The sequence below is a fragment of the Bactrocera neohumeralis genome, chromosome 6 (assembly GCF_024586455.1).
Source record: "Bactrocera neohumeralis isolate Rockhampton chromosome 6, APGP_CSIRO_Bneo_wtdbg2-racon-allhic-juicebox.fasta_v2, whole genome shotgun sequence".
Taxonomy (NCBI): domain Eukaryota; kingdom Metazoa; phylum Arthropoda; class Insecta; order Diptera; family Tephritidae; genus Bactrocera; species Bactrocera neohumeralis.
In genome coordinates, this window is record NC_065923.1 from 66,803,024 (window position 1) to 66,824,445 (window position 21,422).

The following is a 21,422-nucleotide window of genomic DNA, read 5'->3' on the forward strand; positions in this document are numbered from 1 at the left end:
GTTACAGCTAAATGTACAACAATGGTAAATTTAATACACCCTGTTCACGGTATAAATGTAGTTTTTCTATAAGAAAGCAAAAAGAATGTAAAAATATATAAGAAAATTAATTTCAAAAGAAAAATACGTAGCAAATGAAGAGAAAACGTTGAAAATGCACATGAATAGAAAATTTCGCATACTTAGCGCAGCACATGCGACATTTTAACGGCAAACTTGTCAGACATTCGGGGTGAAACCGCATGCCATGCGCTACTATGTCATGCCAAGCTGTGCTATGCTATGCCATGCCATCAACTTGACCATTGAACATATTTGCCTTTTTTTCTTTTTTTTCGTTTTTGCGGTGGTGAAAAAACTAGCACACGGGTGGAGTACAATTTGCAACAACAAATGCTACTCTGCGCTAAACTACCTCTCACCCAGCCGCCTGCAACTTGCGCAACGCTGACCATTTAGCGACATATGGCGTCTCGCCAAAGTTATTCGATTACCTTAGGAAGCGTCTAGCAAGCACTGGTGACCCACTCATACACATATTTATATATGTATAAGTATACACAGTTACATATTTACACACACACATGCCATATTTGAGTGTGCATATGTCATTTGATGACGATAACAATCTGCCATTATTGCGCTTCAACTATGTGCACCACGTGGGTTTGCGTGAACTGCATTACGTAGTGCTTGACGGCACATACGGTAGACACGTAAGTGACTGTGAGCACAGTGACTGCGTCTACAAAGTTATTGCGTTAATTATAGCAATAAGGTAATAATTTCATATCAATTACTAGCAGACGGCAGGTTAGCCGCATTTGAGCTATTGAAGCCATTAAAGCCATGGGCCAGAAAGAAAAATTCAGAATATTTTCATAGCTACTACCACTTTAGTAATTAAATCAACATCAGCGTCATTTAAACTGCAGTCTAACTGCAAATTTGTAATGAAAAGATTGCTGCGCCACCTGTCGGATTTATTAATTTCATTGCTAGCTTATTACATCTAATTTTAAAAATTTTTATTTTATAGAGTTGGAGTTATTTTTCCATAAATATTAGAAAATAACCACAGAGGTAAACCTTAGCATGAAATTATAACCTTTTACACTTCTCCAAAGCGTTCTTTATAGAGTTATTCGACAAAAAATTTGAAGAGCCAGTACGCGAGGGCTTTAGTGAGTCATAATCTCACAGGAAGTTGTTAACCCGGCTATAATCGCGTAAGCGGTGTCTACGCCAATTAAGAAGAAGAAGAATCTTACAGGAAGAGTTAGTAAAAGTCCATTAAATTATGGTGGAAATTAGTGTACGTATGAGAATGGAGATGAATTATTCTATCTAAAATTTCTTTACGAAATCTATTGTCATACTAAGTCCACAACCATGCGATATTAACTTACTTATAACCACTTATAGGTTCATATAAAAATTTTCTAATATACGACGGATCCCGAACCAAAATTAAGTCCTTTGTTATCCCAAAGTTGTTCTTCACTTTCGGTGGCCTGAATTTGAATATAATTGATTAATTTTTCTCTGGTGAAACAAGAATACAATAAGATGAATCGGTATGATCGGTGAATGTAATGGATCTATAAATCTTAGAAACTCGAACCAAAGATTTCGATTATTGCTTCATTGAGGTCGATAAAATGCCATTCGATTCGATTAATCAAATTCAATATTTAGAACAAAGGTAATTTATTTTGTGAAAGGTTTAAGTGAAAATTCCTGCTATAAGTACATCTAGAAGTCTGTAGGGAGAGCTCGATGTGATTTGATTGAATGAGAATAGAGATGAGTTACATATTCTTAATAAGAAATAAAGCCAAAGTTAGAGCATAGAGAAAGGTAGTATCATATAGCTGAACCAATTTAAATGCTCTTATTTAAAAAAAGGCACTAAAACTCAGGGCTGATTTTGAAGAAATAAAAGCTAGAGAGACAGACTCTGTTTAAAAATCTCCAGTCTATAAAATGAAGAAACACAGTAAACTAAAAGCATTCCTAACTGCCGTTATTTTCGAAAATTTTAATTGAAAATAATTTTTGATTACGGTTGCCACGTGTTTTAATTAAATAAAATAGTTATAATTAAAAAGTTATGATTACGAAGATATTATATATTTGTTTAAAAACAAAAATATTTCAATGGCTTTCTAAGTGTTGCCACTTAATTTCAAAATGTCTTCAATTAAATTGATAAAAACAAGTATACAAGTTTTATACGATGAAGAAAAATTTATTGGAAAATATTTTTAGAAAAGTGTTGCCACATGTCAACAAATTTTTTAAGCGTTGTTACCTATTTAATATGTATTCCAATAAATTGATAAAAACAAATTATATATTATTATTAGGTCATCAAACTATAGAAGCTTAAGAACGATTTCTGTGCAACAGATGCATAGAGTTGCCATAGTGTTTAACCAAATTTTTAACAACGTCCTCCACTGTTTAAAAATTTTCAGTTGACTTGTCTTATTCAAAAAATAAACACTGAAAATTTAAAATATTTTAGAAAATTTTGAATTGAAAATATTTGAAGAAAAGAATTGCCAAATGTTTTACTTATGAAAAAAATATATTTAATTGAATAGGTAAAAACAGTTTAAATATTTTAATAAGGACATAAAACTATAGAAAATAAACCTCTAGGCGGTTCTGTCCGAAATACTTCTGAGAAGGATTGCCAACCGTTTGAAAAACTAATTTTAAATAATACTTCACTGTTTTCCCGTTTACAAGTTTTATACAATGAAGAAACAAATTGAAAAAAAAAATTTAAATGAAAATATTTTTTAAAGAGTTGCCACATGTTTCCAAATTTTCGGACCATAAAACTGTTTTCATTACAAAATTATTACAATGTGGGTATACAAATTAAAAGATTTGAATAGACTAAATTGTAAGCTTTAAGGGTTGCCACTTATTTTAAAAAAATATTAAATTGATAAAAACAAAGTAAGTATTTTACTATAAGTGCCCATTTGAAAAAATTAAGGCTTAAGTGCGATTTCTGCGCGACATTTTTATGAGTAGGGTTACCAACTGCTGGAAAAACTAAGTTCAAATCTTAAAGCTATCGCTCACAGTACAGTGATCGACTTTTTCATGTGTAACCAATCACCTCGTTCCACTGTCCAACGCTATCACAAACAAAATACATAAAATAAAATGATGAAGAAATACGATACAGTAACAATAAAAACCCACATTCGCGGCAAATACTCGAACTCATGCTCGACCAACGGCCGCCGACTCGCAGTTGGCCCAATTGCTTATGGCGTTATACGGGTAAATAAACGGGCATGCAACGGCATATGGCGAACCGAAAAGATGCGATTTGTAGCACGCTCGGACTGTCCAGACCAGTGAGCGTGACACACCGCAAATAAAAACGAGAATAAAAAAGAACTACTCAAGAGAAGAACCCCCCATAGAGGAGCTCCCACGGTATTCGACGTGCTCACTACTCCCAGCTAAGGAAATTCCATTTAATGTGCCAAAGAACCGCAACCAACGCCACAATAAACATCGACACTATGGAACGCTTACAATAACAATAACACAAAAATGGAAGAAAATGAGAAAATGCGCTAGAAATTATTACGCCGAGGTGGCTGAATGCGGCACCAAATTGTAGCGGAATGACGTTTGTGGTGACCTGCAAGTTACTTAGTCGCATGCAACATTCATATATGCAACACTCAATGGGGCAACACTTAAACAATGAATTAAAAGTGCTAAGCCAGCGAGTGTTAAAGTAAAAACAATGGTGCAAGAAAAAGTGCCAAGTGGGTGAAAAAAGTTGGTTCGATGGTAGAAAGGTAGCATGCGGTCGATAGAGGCATGGAGGCCCTACGGCTTTTTCGGCACCGAAAATGGCGTGCAACACACACGCTTATGAGCGCTCGCATACTGTTAGCTTTGCCTCACATATGTATGTATATGTTTTTGTTTATGTTTCGCCTTTCACTTGCCGCGGTGTTGCAGTGTCGAAGGAAGTAAGCCAGGAAAGTGAAAGGGAAGTCAAAAGTATCATATGGCGCACAGTGGACTCTATAGGAGCAAAGTATTATAATGCAAAAATATATTATGTTTACCATAGTTTTTAAAACTGATCCTTCTCATGTATTAACATTTTGAAAAAAAAGTACTGCGATCATTTTACTATGTATACTAGTAGTACTATATCACAGATTCTAGTAAAGAACCATTTTTGGTTTCAAAAGCCTATTAGTTTTTGGCTTGCTGAACATTCCGAAGTAATTGCTATTGATTATATAATAATATAATTGATATATAATTGATATATTGATGTCAATAAGCTTAGTAATTTGATAAAATTTCTTCTCAAAAATCGATTTAAAACAATCAAATTTTCTTATCGAATTATACGCAAAAGATTTACCCGAAATATAATCCCTGCGCTAATAAGGGAAGCCGCCATTTTGTCAAAGACGAAATGTTGACTGTACTAACCTCTAGTAATATTAATTTTTTTCGAGTTTCGGAATTGATTTTCAAGTATAACTACGCTACGCACGTTTTTTCGGTGGTTCTCCTGAAGATCGACTACGGGTTTAGAGGAATCCGTTGCTTTTTTTCAAAATATATCACCAATTATTAAAGTAAATTAATATATTATAACAATATTATTATTAAATGAAATGCCTCTTCGAAAAGAATAACAAAACACGAGTTTTTCTGACTTGCAAGTGGATAAACCCCATAAGGAATCCTAGCAGATAGGTAAGCCTACAATATCCAGTTACATGTACAAACAAGTACTCATTGACTTGAGACGTGTAGAATATGATACATAGAATATCATTTTATTATGGTACACTTTCTCCATATATACTATCTAGCAGAACTTACTATGTCTTGAATATCAGAAGGCTTGTTTGTAAACAATTTTCTTGAACTTTTATGCTCTTGCAAGATTTTACTACAGAGTTTAATAGTTTTGTTCAGCTTCAAGTGTTGCTTGTAACACCTAACACTAATAGAGGCAGATATAAGGTTATGACTGTGGGAATATAATAGGTCGGTGGCAACTCCGCCGACAAAGACGGGTATGTGGGAAAGACGCAAGAACATAAAGCAAGATTCAGTCGTTAAACTGACGACGTCGCGACAAAGTGCTTCTTCGGTATTTTCGTGAAATTCAATTTAATACAAACTGTAATTTAACTCAATATTTTCGATATTTTCCTTTTAATCCGAACTGTACTTACTGCATGACCCAATTACTAATCAATAGAAAGAAAATGGAAATGATAGAAGAATTAGCTTAAAGTCTTAGCTTTATATGCAAGAAACATGAACTATATGTGGCAGAGACCATTAATGAAGAAAAAGCCATTAATGAAGAAAAGATAAAAATTGTTGAAATAACCCAAAATAAGGTGCCTACAGAACAATAAAAAACAAAGGTTAAAGGTTGTATAAATTATATTTTACTCTCTTTCCTCACAACCCAGAGTAAAATTGTAAGTTTATTAGAACCTTCGAACCAATCTCCATTCATTCAAAAAAGAAAATATAATAAGACTACAATATCTCCTGCGAACATGCTTCGCAATTCACACTCTAGAGCCCTAAAACTAAAACTGATCATTCAAAATTCTGATATTATGCAAATTTTATGTCCGATGATGGCTATGGTTTCTTAACTGGTCTCCGATATATCCTGGAAGTATCTTGGTATAGTATGATACCTAACACCAAGCCTTTAGAAAAAAACATTTAGGTTTAGTACCAAAAAAAGTTACTGAGTTAAACAAATTATTACAGTCATATATTAATGGGAACAAAGGATCGATATATAATTTCGAACCAACTGTAATTGTAACAGAACAAACGCTCTTCCAAAAGGCGTCCACTCGCTATATTAAAAACGAGAGGAAACAAGGTTTTAAACTTTGAACCGAATCATCGCAGGAGCGACAATGAGAAAAATCTTAAACCTTCACTCAAATTACTATCAACTAAGAACTAGAAAGATATTTTGAGATTTTCTGGAAAGGAAGAGTAATAAATTCCTTCATCTACCGCCGTTTGATATGATTTAGTCTTCATATGGGGTTTTACCCAAAATCAATACAACCTCGAATCACATTCAGCACCCATTACTGTATTCCAGCATACTATATAAAATATGTGAGCATTATGAATACTCAATGCGTCTACTGTGCATCGCCATGACCGGAACTAAGCGTACTGCGACCGTTGAGGTGGTGGCACACTTCATCGATGGCGCGCAAAACGAAACAAAATAGGACCAAAAAACAAAACCAAAAGCACCAAAGCCTGTAAGGAACAACAACACCAACATACAACGTAATCTTTATTCCACAACAAAAACAGCACACCGCGTGTCGCAAACCTTAATCACGCCACTGGTGCTACCAGCCCACAATCAACTAGTTAGCAGGCCGCGTTTCTTCCGCGCTCCACTTTGGCCACCTGGCCACCCTTTGCACCCACAAAGAGGCATGAAACTTCACCTGACTTGGCAGGTCTCTTTTACGGCTACCAACTTGCAAGTCGCTCGAACTCTGCATTCTAAGCAAACTGCCAAAGGAGCCGACTAACCGCTCAACCGGCCGACCAACTGTGTGTCTGGGCCAACAACCAACAGGCCCAAGCGTGCTAGGCGTACAGTTTCAAAATCATTTCGACCGGCAAAGTCAGTAGACGCCACAAAAGTTGAAAGCGGCCCGTCAAACTCGGACGGGTAAAACTCATAAAAGTGCAGTGCGTAATTTCTTTTTACATTTGATTTTCGAAATTAATTTCGCGTTTCAACAGAACAACAACACGAAGAATGGATTTTATAATTTGTGAGTTGAATTAATTAAAACCATTTGCTGAGTAGTTTCGCCAGCATGACATTTAACGAACACTTTAGTGCACAAACATTATGAACTTCAGCAAAAATATTTTCATTAATAATTTCGAAATTTAAACTCTGCTTCTAGCACAGTGTATCAAGTGTCATTAACCCGTTATTTATGTGAAATGTGCAAAAAGTGTAGAAAACCCCAGGGACTGAGTGCGGCGTGTGAGTAAGGAAGCTAACGGTACTCGGAAGTGTAAGCGTAAAAAGTGGGCGTGCATATCTGCAATTCGCAATCAAATGTTTGGTATGAGTTTGTGCCATTTTGTCCGCACAACAATAATAACAACATAATTATGTGGAGAAAATAGTTTGAGTGAAGGAACGGCTTCATTAAGCGGACATTGCTCGGCTATATGAATAGTGGTTTTAGTGGTAGAACGCCCAATTATACAACTTAATATAGAAAGAAAATATGAAAGTGGACTACTGAATTTTAGTCCATCACAAAATAGTGAGAAACTCTTTTAAGAAAATAGAAGAAATAATTTCTTAAATGTTAGAGTAATATTTTAAGGCTGAGAGAAAAAAGTTGTAAGTTCAGTTAAGAGTTATAAGTATATTAGAATTTCATATGATCCCTACTAAGGTATGATATTTCAAACTGAGTGCATTTTTTCAAAAAAACTAAACCATTAATTGAACTCATGGCTAACATTTAGAGAACCGAAAGTGAAAGCTTCGACGAAAGAAACATCGCAGATTACAGAATATGTTTTTTTTGTAATACGGGTAAAAGTAAATTTCGCAGAAACCTTCAATTTATTGAAAAAATCAAAATTCAGATCACAAATAACATTTGCAGATCCTTCAAATATCTCATCAAACTACGAACATTTTTGGAAGATATATTTTTCTATATATCTCGGTCCACTTTGAGTATTGGTCTCGCACTGAAGTCCACATACATTCTAAGTAAGCTGTTTTATTATTATTACTTTAAGGATCCAAAAAGGTATCACACATAATTGACTCAAGCTTTTTGACGTATCCATAGAGTCAAAGTATCGATATCACGACGCTGGTAAAATTTTTATGAAAAAAAGTATAAAATAAGGAATATTTTTTTAAATACCGAACTTTTACATTTTCTATTGAGGAGTTTGAACACTCTCTTAGTAGTAATAGTGATATTCGTGGCTGAAGCGTACCTGTCTAGAAACTTCGCACATTTAGAGAACCGTAATAGCAAAGTCTACATACACTATCGCGTCTAGCGAAAGAGCTGTCAGTACCTGTCATTCCAATACTGCGCCGATAACTACTCGGCAATGCTTTCGGTATCCGAATAAACGAAGTTGTCTACTACTTCGGCTTTAACGATTATCATCAGTGACAAGATTATCACAACTCTTTTTCAGTATCAAATAATACTTTGTTATGAAATTTCGATAACAACCAAAGAATACTAAGTGAAGAGCCTTATGACTTACTGCGTATACTTAGTTAGTGACCGACGCAAAACCGTACACCTAAAATTACCTAACACGACCTCATCTGAATGAAATGCAAGCTGTTTATCAAATTCTCAATATAATATCAATAAAACTTCTATGTTATGATGGAGTTTTAAAAATAATGTGTTGATATGCTTTGGTAATAAAAAATGGTTTGGTAAAAATTGGTCGCTAACAACCGAAAATTGAAAATATTTTGCTGAGAGGGTTGTCTCTCACCTACAAATTTGGATCTGTTTAAGTGCGCAGAGATATCTTTTATTAAAAAATTGAACTTCAAGATATTTGAAATATTCTTAAACTAACTCAAAACCTGAGTCGAATAGAAAGTTATAAATAAATATGCTATTTTTAATACATGGATTTTAGGTTTGGTTTTTTTAAATTATTTTTTAAATATAACTAAAAGTTTAGATGTGTGTAAAACCATCTATACAAATTGAGCAATGGAAACGTTGTTCAAATGTGACAAAAGAGAACAACTGATTTTTGCTTAATTACTACGAGAATAACTTTTGACAAACTTCGTTTGCTACGGACAGTAAGTACATCGGTCACTAATCCCAGCATTAGCCATTTGACGTTACTTTGCCGTAAAAGTCGTTATCCTCGATAGCAACAAAAATAAAAGGGGGAGTTTTTGTAGTTATTGAAAGTATATAAAAATAAAACTAAAAGTTTCATATACTAAAATTTTCTGAAAATTTAGAAATATAACTAGAAGAATGGTAGTGTCACAGAATTAATAATACGTTCGAGTTAAAACAGTTGTCGCTTAGAAATGAGTTGTGTGTTTATTATGTTTGCTTCAAATATGTCCTGAGCTGCTGATAATATTTATAGTAATAACTTTATAATAATATTTTTTCGTAAATTCTCTGTTAGACTGTAATTATTATCTGTTTATTTTTGTCACATGATTAAAAAAATCACACACCAACCTTCAAAATTCGTACATAAAAATGTATAGGCCATTTTCTTAAGGTAACTTGCGTAAAAGAGATAAATGAAAGCAGAAGAGAGAGATATAGAATGAGCCAGAATGAGTTGTAAAATGATAGAAAGAAAGAGATGTATAGAAAAAGGGAAGGAGAGAGTTAAAGAGTGACGAAAATAGTGGTGAAATGAAAGTAGCCTAAGTTCAAGATCATATTTCAAAAATATTATATGTTTGGTTGCTATTTGAACGAACAATAGTGTAATCCTAAACAAGCTCACCATTAATAAATCAGACTACATTCTACCAAAGCTGGATTCCAATAGACACTTCCAGGTGAGGTTACCATCTAGACGAGAATGGAGAAGAGGGTCAATAGTAGAGAAAGATACCACCTCAGTCTATACCGACAGGTCCAAAATGGACTGCGGAGTAGGCACGGGGGTATTCTCCGCTGATCTAGGCATATCTCTCTCTATACGTCTACCGAACTCGGCTAGCATCTTCCAAGCAGAAGTACTAGGCATAGAAAAAGCCTGCGAAGTTCTATTAGAAAACCACGGGAATATACATAAAGCAACTATATTTACGGAAATCCAGGCGGCCCTCCTAGCATTGTCTTCACTCATGACAAATTCCAGTACAGATCACAACTGCAAGAGAGCACTAAGCTCAATAAAAGACAAGCTCCAACTAAACTTGATCTGTGTTCCCGGCCACAAGAACATTTTCGGTAACGAAAAAGCAGACGAGTTGGCAAAGGCAGGAGCTTTCCTCAATAAATCCGAGGCGGAGCTAATACCAAGCCCACTAGGATCGATCAAAGGAGAGATCAATAGACAATTTCAGCAAATTGCAAACAACAGGTGGAAAATCATTACAAAAAGCGTCATAACTAAACAATTATGGCCAACATATGACAGGAAAAGAACCAACGACTTATTAAATAGGCCAAGAAAAAGTATTTGCAGAATAACAGCTACCACAACAGGGCACTGGCCATTTGGGGAACATGCGTTCAAAATGGGTATGCCCTACAACGACATCTACTGTGGCTGCGGAGTAGCAGGGAACAAGAAAACAATCTTCCGCTTTCTTTGCGAATGCCCAGCTCTAGCACAGATCCGACACAAAACACTAGGAATCCACCAAGCACCAAACCTTGTATGGATTTCCACCAAAGGCATATCGGACATAAGTAGTTTCATCGAAACCTCAAAATGATTTGAGAGAGAAGGTGAAACGTAATAGCAGATACAGGAGGTTCTACGTATAGTATATCAAAATGGCACATCAAGTGCTAATTGAGCCCGATAGGGCTGCACTCCTGCCTACCTACCTACTTATTTGAACGAGATCTAAAGAAAAGTTTTAAAGAAGACACTCTTTTCTTCTATTTCTAATTTTTGTCTTAATAAATACTAAATTAAGAACTTTTTCCTAAAATTTTTCCCTATCTAATTTTATTCAAGATTTCTTAACCATATGCAGTTATAGCGAAAAGTGTGTGCTCCAATTTCGAGATTCATGCCTCTACGTAGGTTGTGTGTTATATTTCGGGATTTGGCAACCCTGACATTTTTGACGTTATACATACTTAGAACGTTTTGACATACGACCGCTATTATGTTGCTTTCAGTGACTTGAAATATTCATCTTGCCCAAAAAATGGAATTATGTATAGCGTGAACATTTTCGCGCAATTATGGCTTACAGCTTTTTCAGCGTGCTAACTATCGACGAACTTTATCCAATTTTTAGCGATGAAATTTCATCAAGGATTAGTGTTCATCGAGGCTCTTGTGTATTCAATCGAAGCCGTAGATCATTCCAGGAGGGATTTCGTTAAGGTCGTCTAAAATCAGTTGTTGTTCCGGAAACAATTGATGCTGTGCGCGGACTAATGTTGCCAGATCGTCATGTGACTTATCGTGAGATAAAGAAAGCTACAGGCAAGAGTAGGATCAACACATATTCAATATTGAATAAATGTTTGTGTGTAAAAGATATTTGTTCACGGGGAATCCCACACAATTTATCAGCCTCAAGCAGAGTGGCGAAAATGATTCAGAAATTGAATATTTTGAAAAACAATAAAGTGATTCTCGATTATTAATTTTTTTTTTTAAATAAATATAAAGAGCAACCAAAGTACAAGTTCAATTTGCTTCAACTGATGGATAAGTAGGGTTATAGGGAGTATACTCCCATGAAGTTCTATTTAATATCTGCTTTCTGTGTGAGCAAAAATAAATTAACTGCATTTTACCATCACATAATGGTAATTTTAAACGAAATAACGGTTAACCAATAACAGTAGTTCACAGCGCCATCTGGCTTAATTTCGTGCCAACTCCAACTCTGTTAGACATATACTAATATTTCAGATTCAACTTAGTTCGATTAGCATAAGCACGAAGAAACAAAAGCGACGCCAACTGCGCTGTCAGCGTTAGCGCCAACGTCGGCGTCAGCGTACTTAATCAAAGCAATAAACCGAGAAGTGACTCAAACACAGCGAGCTATTTTAGAGTTTTGCGCTCAAAAGCATTTAAAAACTTGGTGAAGCCCACAACAAAACACAAATCACCTGCAGCAAGGTAATAACACATACATACATAAACTTTTATTTATGTGTGTGTAAGTATGTATATGTTTGTGCTCAAGTGATTTGCATAGCCGCAGGAACAAAGTGAAAGTGTTGCTGTGAGAAATGCAAAAGAAAACGTGAGAAAGCGAAATAAAAACAATGAACAGTGGAAAATAACTGTAGGGTAAAAAAAAACAAAGTAACTGTGCAAAGTTAGCGGAAATAAAAAGTGAAAGAAAAGTAAAAAAAAAACAAACAGCAGCAACAGAGCAGCAGAGAAGTTAACGCAAATACAATTAAAAAAAAAATTTTAAATATAAAAATTAGAAATTTAAATTAAAAAAATAAAACTAAAATAAATTAAGAAATCAAAAATAAACAAACAAAGATTTGAAAAAAAATACAAAAATTAAAAAAAAAAATAAAAGATAAAAAAACTTAATAAAAAGTTAAAAAAAAATCAACAAATAGATTCCTCTCCAGGACTTGGTTAGCAATATCCAGCAACAACAAGACACATACAACATAAAATACATGCTTTCAACGCACAACAAAGTCTCACAGGTGCTGCTTTCACGCCTCTCACCAAACACACAACTGCTTAATAAAGTAAAAACTGAAAGTAAACAACAAAAAAAAACATACATACAAACAAAAAACTACAAAAAATAGCAAATACTAAGGATAAGCAAAATCAAAAACAGACTTTAAAAGCAAGCAAATAGATTACGCTCACTTAAGCACGAGCGAGCGGCGCTCTCATTCCTTAAGTCGCTCGTATTTATTTGCACCTCGGCGTCACAACAACAAAAAGTGAGTTAAGGAATTTCTTAACTCATCTTCCTATAAAAATTAGACTCCCTCACCTAGCTAGAGCTAAAGCTAAGAGAGAGCAATAGCGGCTAGCAAGAAGAGAGGAAGCAATTAGAAACAAAGTATAATAATTAGTGCTAAAAAGAGAGCAAGGGAAACAATCACTTTCACTGCTGCGCGTAAAATCTTGAGAGTGAAAGTGGACTTAATAAAAAGTGAGCGTAATCGCACACGACCCTCGTAAAAAAATGAGAGTGGCAAGAAAAACTTAGGACTAGCAATAACAAAGTCATAGCACTTAACAAGAAAGAAACTTAGAAAGACCAGAACGAGTTCGAGAACACATTTTGCGTTTTGTGTTCGTGTGGGTGTGCAAAAGCAAAAAAAAAAAACGATTACTACTACAACAACACCAAATTTCTTCAAACAACTTGAAACGCAATGTCCGCCAACGAGGCTGGGGACGGCGCTGCTGAGGCGTCCGCTATGACCAACGGCGTTTCGGCTAACGAGTCAGCACCTTCGCCGGCACCTTCACCAGCGCCGCCGGCTACGTCATCGCCACCGCCAACAGCACTGTCGCAGCAGCAGCCGCAGCCATCAACAGCTATGGACGATGGCAACGTAACGGCACAAATTAGTTCTGCTGCACAGTTCGAAGGTGGCGTTTCAACATACGGTGCGGTCAAACAGTTTAACGAAGCGAAAAATAACAACAACAGCAACACTGATTATACGAAATCGAACGGCTATCATCACAGCCCGAATAATCACTACAACAACAACAACAGCGCTAATAATTTTGACAACACTGGCAGTCCATTAAAAAGTCAGCAACAACAACGTGGTGTGGGCCGTGAGACCAGCTTTCATCCCATACAACAGCATCACTTACGTCAAGCGGAGGACAGTGATAATGAAGATTACGAGCTGCAAGGTGCTGCTGGTGGCTTAAGCGGTGCTCCGATCGGTGATTATTGGCAACAACGTAACGGTATTGTCGGCGCACCGGCCAGCGGACGTCAAAGTCGCGCTCTAAGTCCCACATACATCGATAATATGAGCGAGAATTCGGAGCAACCGCCCGTAGTGCCACTCGTACGCTCCAAATCCCGGCCAGAGTTATCGTCCAATGCGCATTTGAATTCCGCAATGAGCGCCGCTAGTCGCTATAATAATCTCTCGTACTGGAAGGCGCGTCGTGTGGTCTTCTATCGCAATGGCGATCCCTTCTTTCCGGGCGTGGAGTTACGTTATCGTCCTGGTCGCGATATCACATCGTTGGATAGTTTGTTGGATAAGATTTCGCCTAAAATGGATTTGCCACGTGGCGCCCGTTATGTGTTCTCGATGGACGGTGATCGCAAGTATCATTTGGATGAGCTCGAAGATGGCGCTTCGTATGTGGTGTCGTCGTTCAAGGCGTTCAAGGTGAGTACGCAGATTTTTTTCTCGATAAATATTAATATGTGTGTGTGTGCGTGCCGCGGGGTTTTAAATATTCTTTCGTCTGGCATATCTTACTGTATGTTGACCTCGTCGTTTGTTCCCATTAACCTACTCTAATTTTACACTCTATTCGTGCGCATATATCAAGCAGCGGGCTCCCGAAAAACAACTCAACTCAAATCACATTTTGCTATTTTTGCTCCAATCTTTCTTCGTGCTTATATTTTATGGCGTGTTTTGAGGCCACTTTTTGTTTAGCATTGCAAATATTGGTGTTAATTAAAAGAAATTGAGAGTAACTATACTTTCTTAGTGTATATTTCGTATGATATAGTGCTTGTATATAATGGTCTGTATACGCCAAGCCAACCCTAACTGGAGCAGTTCACGAAAATCACGAAATCAATAAAATTTGAATATTTTGTTGTTGTGCTGTTTTGTTCTTACATTTTATACTAGTACTTGTACTTATTTTACTTACATTCACACCCACTTTTGTGGTTACTATCGCAAGCCAGCGTCCACTTGACCGGTCTCGGTCGCATTCTCTGTTCAACTATGGCATTCTTTTTGCAATTTCATTTTCGCCTTTACTTTCACATACATTTTGTTGTTGCTTATTACTTTATTTTGTTTTGGCCACAGTCCTTCGGCTGTTGGTCTTTTGTCGTAGAGCGTGCCGAAATTGCACTTACAAGCCACATTTTGTAGCCTTTGAAGAGAATTCCTTCGCCGGTACGCGACGTACACTGGAAAAAAATTAAAATTGAATTAAGTTCGACATATGTCAGTGTTCCATTCCGTTGGCTAAATGAGGTCGTAGTTAACTTCAAGCAACAGTTCCAAGTTCCCTAAAACAGAGGATAAAAAAGCAAATTAGTAGTTTTCGCTGAGACTGTTTACATTGGTTCGGATATTAGTGAAGCCAGTTTAAATAACTGACCTTTCCATACGAAGTGGAGGTCTTTCTCTTTCTCTGCTTCCCCCGGCGGGTACTGCGGCGAATACTTTTAAGAGCTAGAGTGTTTTCATCCATTTGGACGACATGACTTAGCCAGGGTATCCGCTGTCTCTTAATTCGCTGAACTATGTCAATGGCGTCGTATATCTTGTACAGCTCATCGTTCCATCGACTGCGGTATATTGACGTCCTGTATAGCAGGACGGGGATGACGAGTGAGTTGTAGAATTCGGTTTTTGTTCGTCTACTCGGCCAACAGGTGATACGGCAAGAATTTTTCTGCGTTAGATTTCGAGGCTGAAGTTGTTGTTGGTTCCAAGATAGAGAGAATTATCTACAACTTCAAAGTTATGAATGTCAACAGTGACTTTGGAGCCAAGTCGCGAGTACACCGACTATTTGTTTGGTGACAACAGATATTTCGTCTTACCCTCGTTTATTACCAGTCCCATTTGCTTCGCTTCCTTATCCAGTCTGGAAAAAGCAGAACTAAGGCTATGACAGAAACCCTTACTTTTAATCAAAATTTTAAATATGTTATTAGGTTTTCAAGGGTATAGTACCCTTGGACACCTATGATATCTATAACGGAAAAAAATTTCGAGTGTAGATATGGCCTAGGGTAAAAAAAATGTTTATACTATTACAACAATAGTAACACCAGTTAAAAATTACATGAAATAAAAAACATATTCAAAATGTCTTTCTAGAGAAAATATTCCACAAATTATTAATTTAGATAAACATGTTTAATAGAGTTGCCATATATTGCAAAAAGATAGAGAAAAAATATGAACAAATTCATACATCTATGGAAACCATGAATTTTTGAGATGTTACTTTAGCAAGTTATTCTTAAAATCTCTAATTTAGACATATTTTCGAACAGAGTTGCCATGCAACTAATAAAAAAACATCAGCAAACATTACAAAATTAAGATCAAACGTAGTTTGCGCAGTGAAGTTCTTTGATAAGCAAGCAGAAGGGTCCGATTTATATATGTATGTATATCTTGGAATAGAGTTACCAACAATCGGATATTATAAATATAAAAAAACAACAAAATTATAATATTACTAAAGCGTAATGGAAAGTATATAAAAGGCCTATTTAGATATTTTTTTTGGAATAGAGTTGCCATCAATCCAAAAAATAAAAATAAAATTTTTTTAAATCTATAAGACTGTTATTTTAATATATGATACTAAAAACTATATAAAAATCTACAATTTATATAAGTATTTTGTGGAATAGAGTTGTTATCAGTCAGAAAACATATAAATTTTAAAAATCTTTTTCGAAGTTAAAAAACTTTTCTGCCAAACATTTTTCTTAGTGTAGCCATGCATTTCACCTACTTTAGTCGGCAATTTCGCACAACTATGTTACTTTACATTTTACTTCTTCCTTAGCGGCCACTTACTTTGCTGTGATTCTTAAAACCAACAGGCAGTAAAAATGTCACTACCACCATTACAACAACAAGACAAGCAGCAACAATAATATTACCAACACAATAAAAACACAAACATGACACAACACAATATGCCAATGAAAAATGAGAAACAAAAATAAAAAAATAAGAAGAAAACTTGAAGATCTCGTTGGTTTGAGTGCCGGGTTCGCAATATTTGATTAAAGGAAAGGGTGGTCGAGCAATAGTGGACTTATTGCGTGTATATTAGAAGGTTGACGATTTCCTCAAAGCACTAAAACAACAACATGCTAACTTTTACAAGCACTTCATACAAAATCCAATGAGTTGCGATTTGCATGTTTCAAGTGTTGCCATTACATTTGCTTATGAGAAACTTATACTACGCGAGTGTGTGTGTTTGTGAGAGTTGGAGAGTACTGTTAGTTGATTACGTGAGGCTATGTATTGCTCTTTTATAGCAACATGTGAGGGTGAATGCAGGGGAGTTGGCACTATTTTACACTTAATATTATAAAACTCGCACGCAAATCCGAACAATTTGTTTCCAAACCTTCATAAGAATATGGTCCGTGGGGCCACCATGGCAGTCGTCAGCGACTTGGGTTATCGCATAAGTGGGTCACCATCATATTATACGCTACACCCCGCATATATCGTCGTCGGTGTAACGCAATTTATTCAAAACGCACACATACAAACGCACGACTCAATGGCAGTCATTTCGTTTCAGTTCGATTCCGTTATTTTATATCCTCTCGATTTGTACGTTGAAATTTCAAGTCATTTCTTCTTACTCGCCGGTGAAGGAACTGTAGCCATGCTTTAATTGCTCTCTTACTCTGCTGGTCTTTTGTCGAAAAGTTTTGCTTTTATTTTCTTTCTATTTGCTTCTACCGCTATGCCAACGGTGATTTCATTTTCATTGGCCATAAAGTAATTATCGACTATTAGACTGTAAATTAAAATGCTCACATTACTACCTGTTGTTTGTTGGTTTTCATCATTTTCATGCTGATGCAAGGACTTGTAAGAATATTTTGCTTACTAATTGACTTAGTGGTGCAACGGTGAGACAGTGGGGTAAAACAAGGCAAAACTTAAAAAAAAAAACGTTAACCAGGAACTTGAATTTGATCGGTCGGTGTGTATGACGGCTATATTCTAAAATAGTCCACTCTGAACAGTTTATTCGGAGATCGTAGCATTGTGACAACAGTCAACGTGAAATAATTGATTTTGATGGTTCACTTTGTATGGCAACTATAAGCTTTAAGTGATTAAATTTGAAACATCGAATCTTACACTTTTGATTAGTTAGAATGGCCCAAGTGAAATCTATTTGAAAGATCGAAATGTATTCATTTTTCAGCCGAATTCATCGAGTATAAATAATCCTTACTCCGTTGTCGTGTTTTCGGATAGTGATTGCTCAAGATGACGCAAAAACTTCATATATCAGTTCAAAAGTTTCGAAAGAACTCAGCGATGCAGTCCAAATTTCAACTTAGAGCGAAAATGCAGAAAAAATTAGAGTCGACAAATCCTGCCAAACAAATACGCTACAGCTGTCTCTACAATACCTACCATGAGTATAATAAAACGTATAATCTCTCAAAGTCTACAATCAAAAAAGTTCTAGAGAAAGATATCGGCGAGAGGCAAGCAAATTTCTTACTCTTAACACCAACCAGCACTTAAAGTACATAAGTTCTGCATTGACAAAACAACCATGTAGGTTCTTCATGTGATACACTGGAGAAGGTATCGATAGTCAGGTCACAGAGTCCGTTAAAATTCGCGTCAAGCGCAGGCATTCTTAACTAGTTCTTTTTGACTAAATCTTGTATCGCAAAGGACCAAACTGACCTATGCGTGGCTTATTGGCCTACTAGATTAACCTAATCTAAAGTAAGTTTTAATTCATTAGGAATGTCGTGACTGCTCTAATGGACAGAGGCCTATCAAACTGCTTGCAGAGAGAATCCTAATAAAAAACATATTTTATTGCTTAAAACCAGGAAAACTGCAAAATTTTTGAGCTTACAAGAGACGATTCCAAATGTCTTCTTGCGCTCTAGCGCCAGACTTATAGACATCGTGTAAGCTTAGCAATACTGCGAGTTCCTCTTGATCTAGAGTAGAGTAGAACGGAAGAGATCCACTGAAATGCGTAATAATTAGGCTTTTAATTGAAAGTTGGTATGATTGGACGAGGTATAACCATTTCGAAATGATTCATGTTGCCACAATCGTAGAAGCTTTTATTGGATATTGTTCAAATCCGCATCCATGCAGTAAAATAAATATGAATCTTAACAGACACAAATTGTAAAAGTGGTAAGGAATAAGGTGAGATAAAACATCAGCTCTTTTCTTCTTCATTTTCCAGCCTTTGCAAGACTAAGGTTGAAGCATCTCTGCAGTCATATTTTCGGTGGGCCAGGAAGAGTTTTTCCCTGTGGGGATTGCAACAGGACCAGCCTTTTTAACCTAATCTAACCTGAATGGCTTGATTTTGGTCCAATACCTACTATATTATAAATTATAAACGGTTAATATACATATTTATTAATAGTAATATAAACATTTGTTGAAAAAATGTTCGTTGTTCTCAAACAGCGTTTGTTTAAAGATGTGTTCTCTAATTATTAATAGAACTGTGGATAAATAGATGAATATAAACAAGATGCATGAGATTAATATGGACAAGTATAGTTGCATTTCCATTTTATACGCGATGGTTTTCAATGCAGTTATACCTTTCTTTAATATTATACGTTTGACTAGTTCTATGCTTTCAACTCTGCAAACATTTATCAATCACAAACTTCGATCCACAGTAACTTCTATGACTGCCTTCAAATTCCAAATATTCACTTACTAGAAAATTATGCCAAATTGTCACACTGTGCAGCATGAAGTATTTCATTCTCACTTCCACTCTGACTTTCAAGCACGTCCTTACTATTAGTTGAAGTAATACCTATCCAAACATGCCACTTATACATACAACTACAAGTTCAGTAGAAATGAGCAATTCGTGTAGTCAAACGAGTGGATGACCACTATGGGCACAAGTCAAGCACCTATGTAGTATGTGCACAGCAAGTAGAAATATTTTATGGATAAAATTTAATTACCCAGATATGAGTTGTAATAAAGGGTGAGCCTTTAAATGCTTATCCTTTAAATTAGTGAACTGATAATGGTTTAATAATACTAAAATTTATTAATATTTTTTTGTTAGCGATGTTCATGAACGAACTTGTGGGTTATATTCATGTTCGCTCCATTTTCTTTGTTTTTTTATTTATTTTGCGACCGAAGTTGGCTGAGGCTATTAGTTTTTTAAGCAACCTCCCTGAGAATTGTAAAATTTTAATAGTAACGATATTTCTTATTTCATATATACCAGCAAATATCTGATATGTTATTAAAATGATGATAAGCCCTACCTTAAAGATAGCTGACATCGAAAAACTTTTTATTTAGTAATAAAGAATGTCTGATAAAAAAATACTCATATAAAGGGTAAACTAATAATTTCGTGTAGACATCTAAATACATGGATTATAGTTTCGTTGCATTGTTAGAAGTACTAAGAGAAATCCATTTTTACTTTACTTGTTTTATTTGTAATTTTTGAACCACCCGTTACACAGGAACTACTTTAACCGTAGCATATATTCATAGCACAACATTGATATAACAACTTATATGCAAACGTATAGACACACATACATACATAAAGCTTAGAAATATTCTTCACTCCGATTTATCACATTTATATGATTTTACGAGTGTACATTTTATGACTGAATATATGTATTTGATATGTGTATATGTATATGAGATTTTTGCTTCCCTTTTGGTCATGTTGAAATTAAGTTATAAAATGAGTGCTTGTGCGAAATAATATGCAAATGGTCCTGTGCAAGTTTATGATAACATTTCCAAGTGCACACTCACAAAAATATACATACAGTATCCACACACACACACACATGCGCACTCCCAAAGCAAACTAAAATTGCTTTACAATTTTTTCCATGAAATACGAGCAATACTTTTAATTGGGTTTGTTTGACGGCGCATAATTAAAATCGAAAAAGAAAAAAGGTCATGGAATATGACAAATCAAAGCGGTAGGACTTCAAAGGAGATGGTAAAGGGATCAAATTATTTGAGAGTGGAAACTTTTTCCGACACACAGCAATTTGTAGCATTAATAAAAAGTTATTCGGAGTACTGCAAAATGTTATGGCTGTTATGGAGGTTATATCAATCTTACTAAGTATTGGGTAGTGTTGTTTAAGCAACTGGTTATTTTTATTCCTGAATTTAGGGACATTTATAAATGTATCGAAATTAATCGATTGCATCAGCATGTTTGCTCTTGAGTATTAATATATTTTAATCAAAACTTTAGAAGATAGAAACGCTAAATAGTCAATTTTATTCTTCATTTTACAAAATAAATCAAAAGTTATCGAATTTTATCGATTGTGTCATAATGTTTCCCTCAGAGTTTGCTTTTTTATTTAAGTGTTCATAAGCTTCATAAATTTCATAAGTTAATTTTATTGTTCATTTTACAAAATAAATCAAGAGTTATCGAAATTTATCGATTGTGTCATAATGTTTCCCATAAAGTTTGATCTTTTATTCGAGCTTTCATAAGCCTCATGAGTAGAAGTTGTTCATTCTACAAAATATATCAAAAGTTATCGAAATTTATCGATTGTGTCATAATGTTGCCCATAGAGTTTGGTCTTGTAATCATGAAAGCTTGATGCTTCACGTGCCAAATATTAAATTTTATTTATACATTTGCGGAAAATTTAAATAATTTATCGAAAA

At 35.3% G+C, this 21,422-nt stretch overlaps 2 protein-coding genes and 1 long non-coding RNA gene across 5 annotated transcripts in view; 2 read left to right on the forward strand and 1 right to left on the reverse strand.

The window, feature by feature from the left end:
- Window positions 1–21,422, reverse strand: part of LOC126761718 (echinoderm microtubule-associated protein-like CG42247) — a 185,932-nt gene that overhangs the window by 85,561 nt on the left and 78,949 nt on the right. The window lies entirely within an intron of this gene.
- On the forward strand, window positions 11,626–12,185 carry LOC126761732 (uncharacterized). Its single transcript, XR_007667395.1, has 2 exons — window positions 11,626–11,910; window positions 11,978–12,185. It is a non-coding gene; the product is annotated as an uncharacterized LOC126761732 (long non-coding RNA).
- The window catches only part of LOC126761726 (echinoderm microtubule-associated protein-like CG42247), a 102,209-nt gene continuing 93,097 nt past the window's right edge, over window positions 12,311–21,422 (forward strand). Inside the window, exon 1 of the mRNA XM_050478102.1 lies at window positions 12,311–14,144. Coding sequence (XP_050334059.1) covers window positions 13,155–14,144 — 990 coding nt within the window. The 5' untranslated portion in view covers window positions 12,311–13,154. The remainder of the gene's footprint in view (window positions 14,145–21,422) is intronic.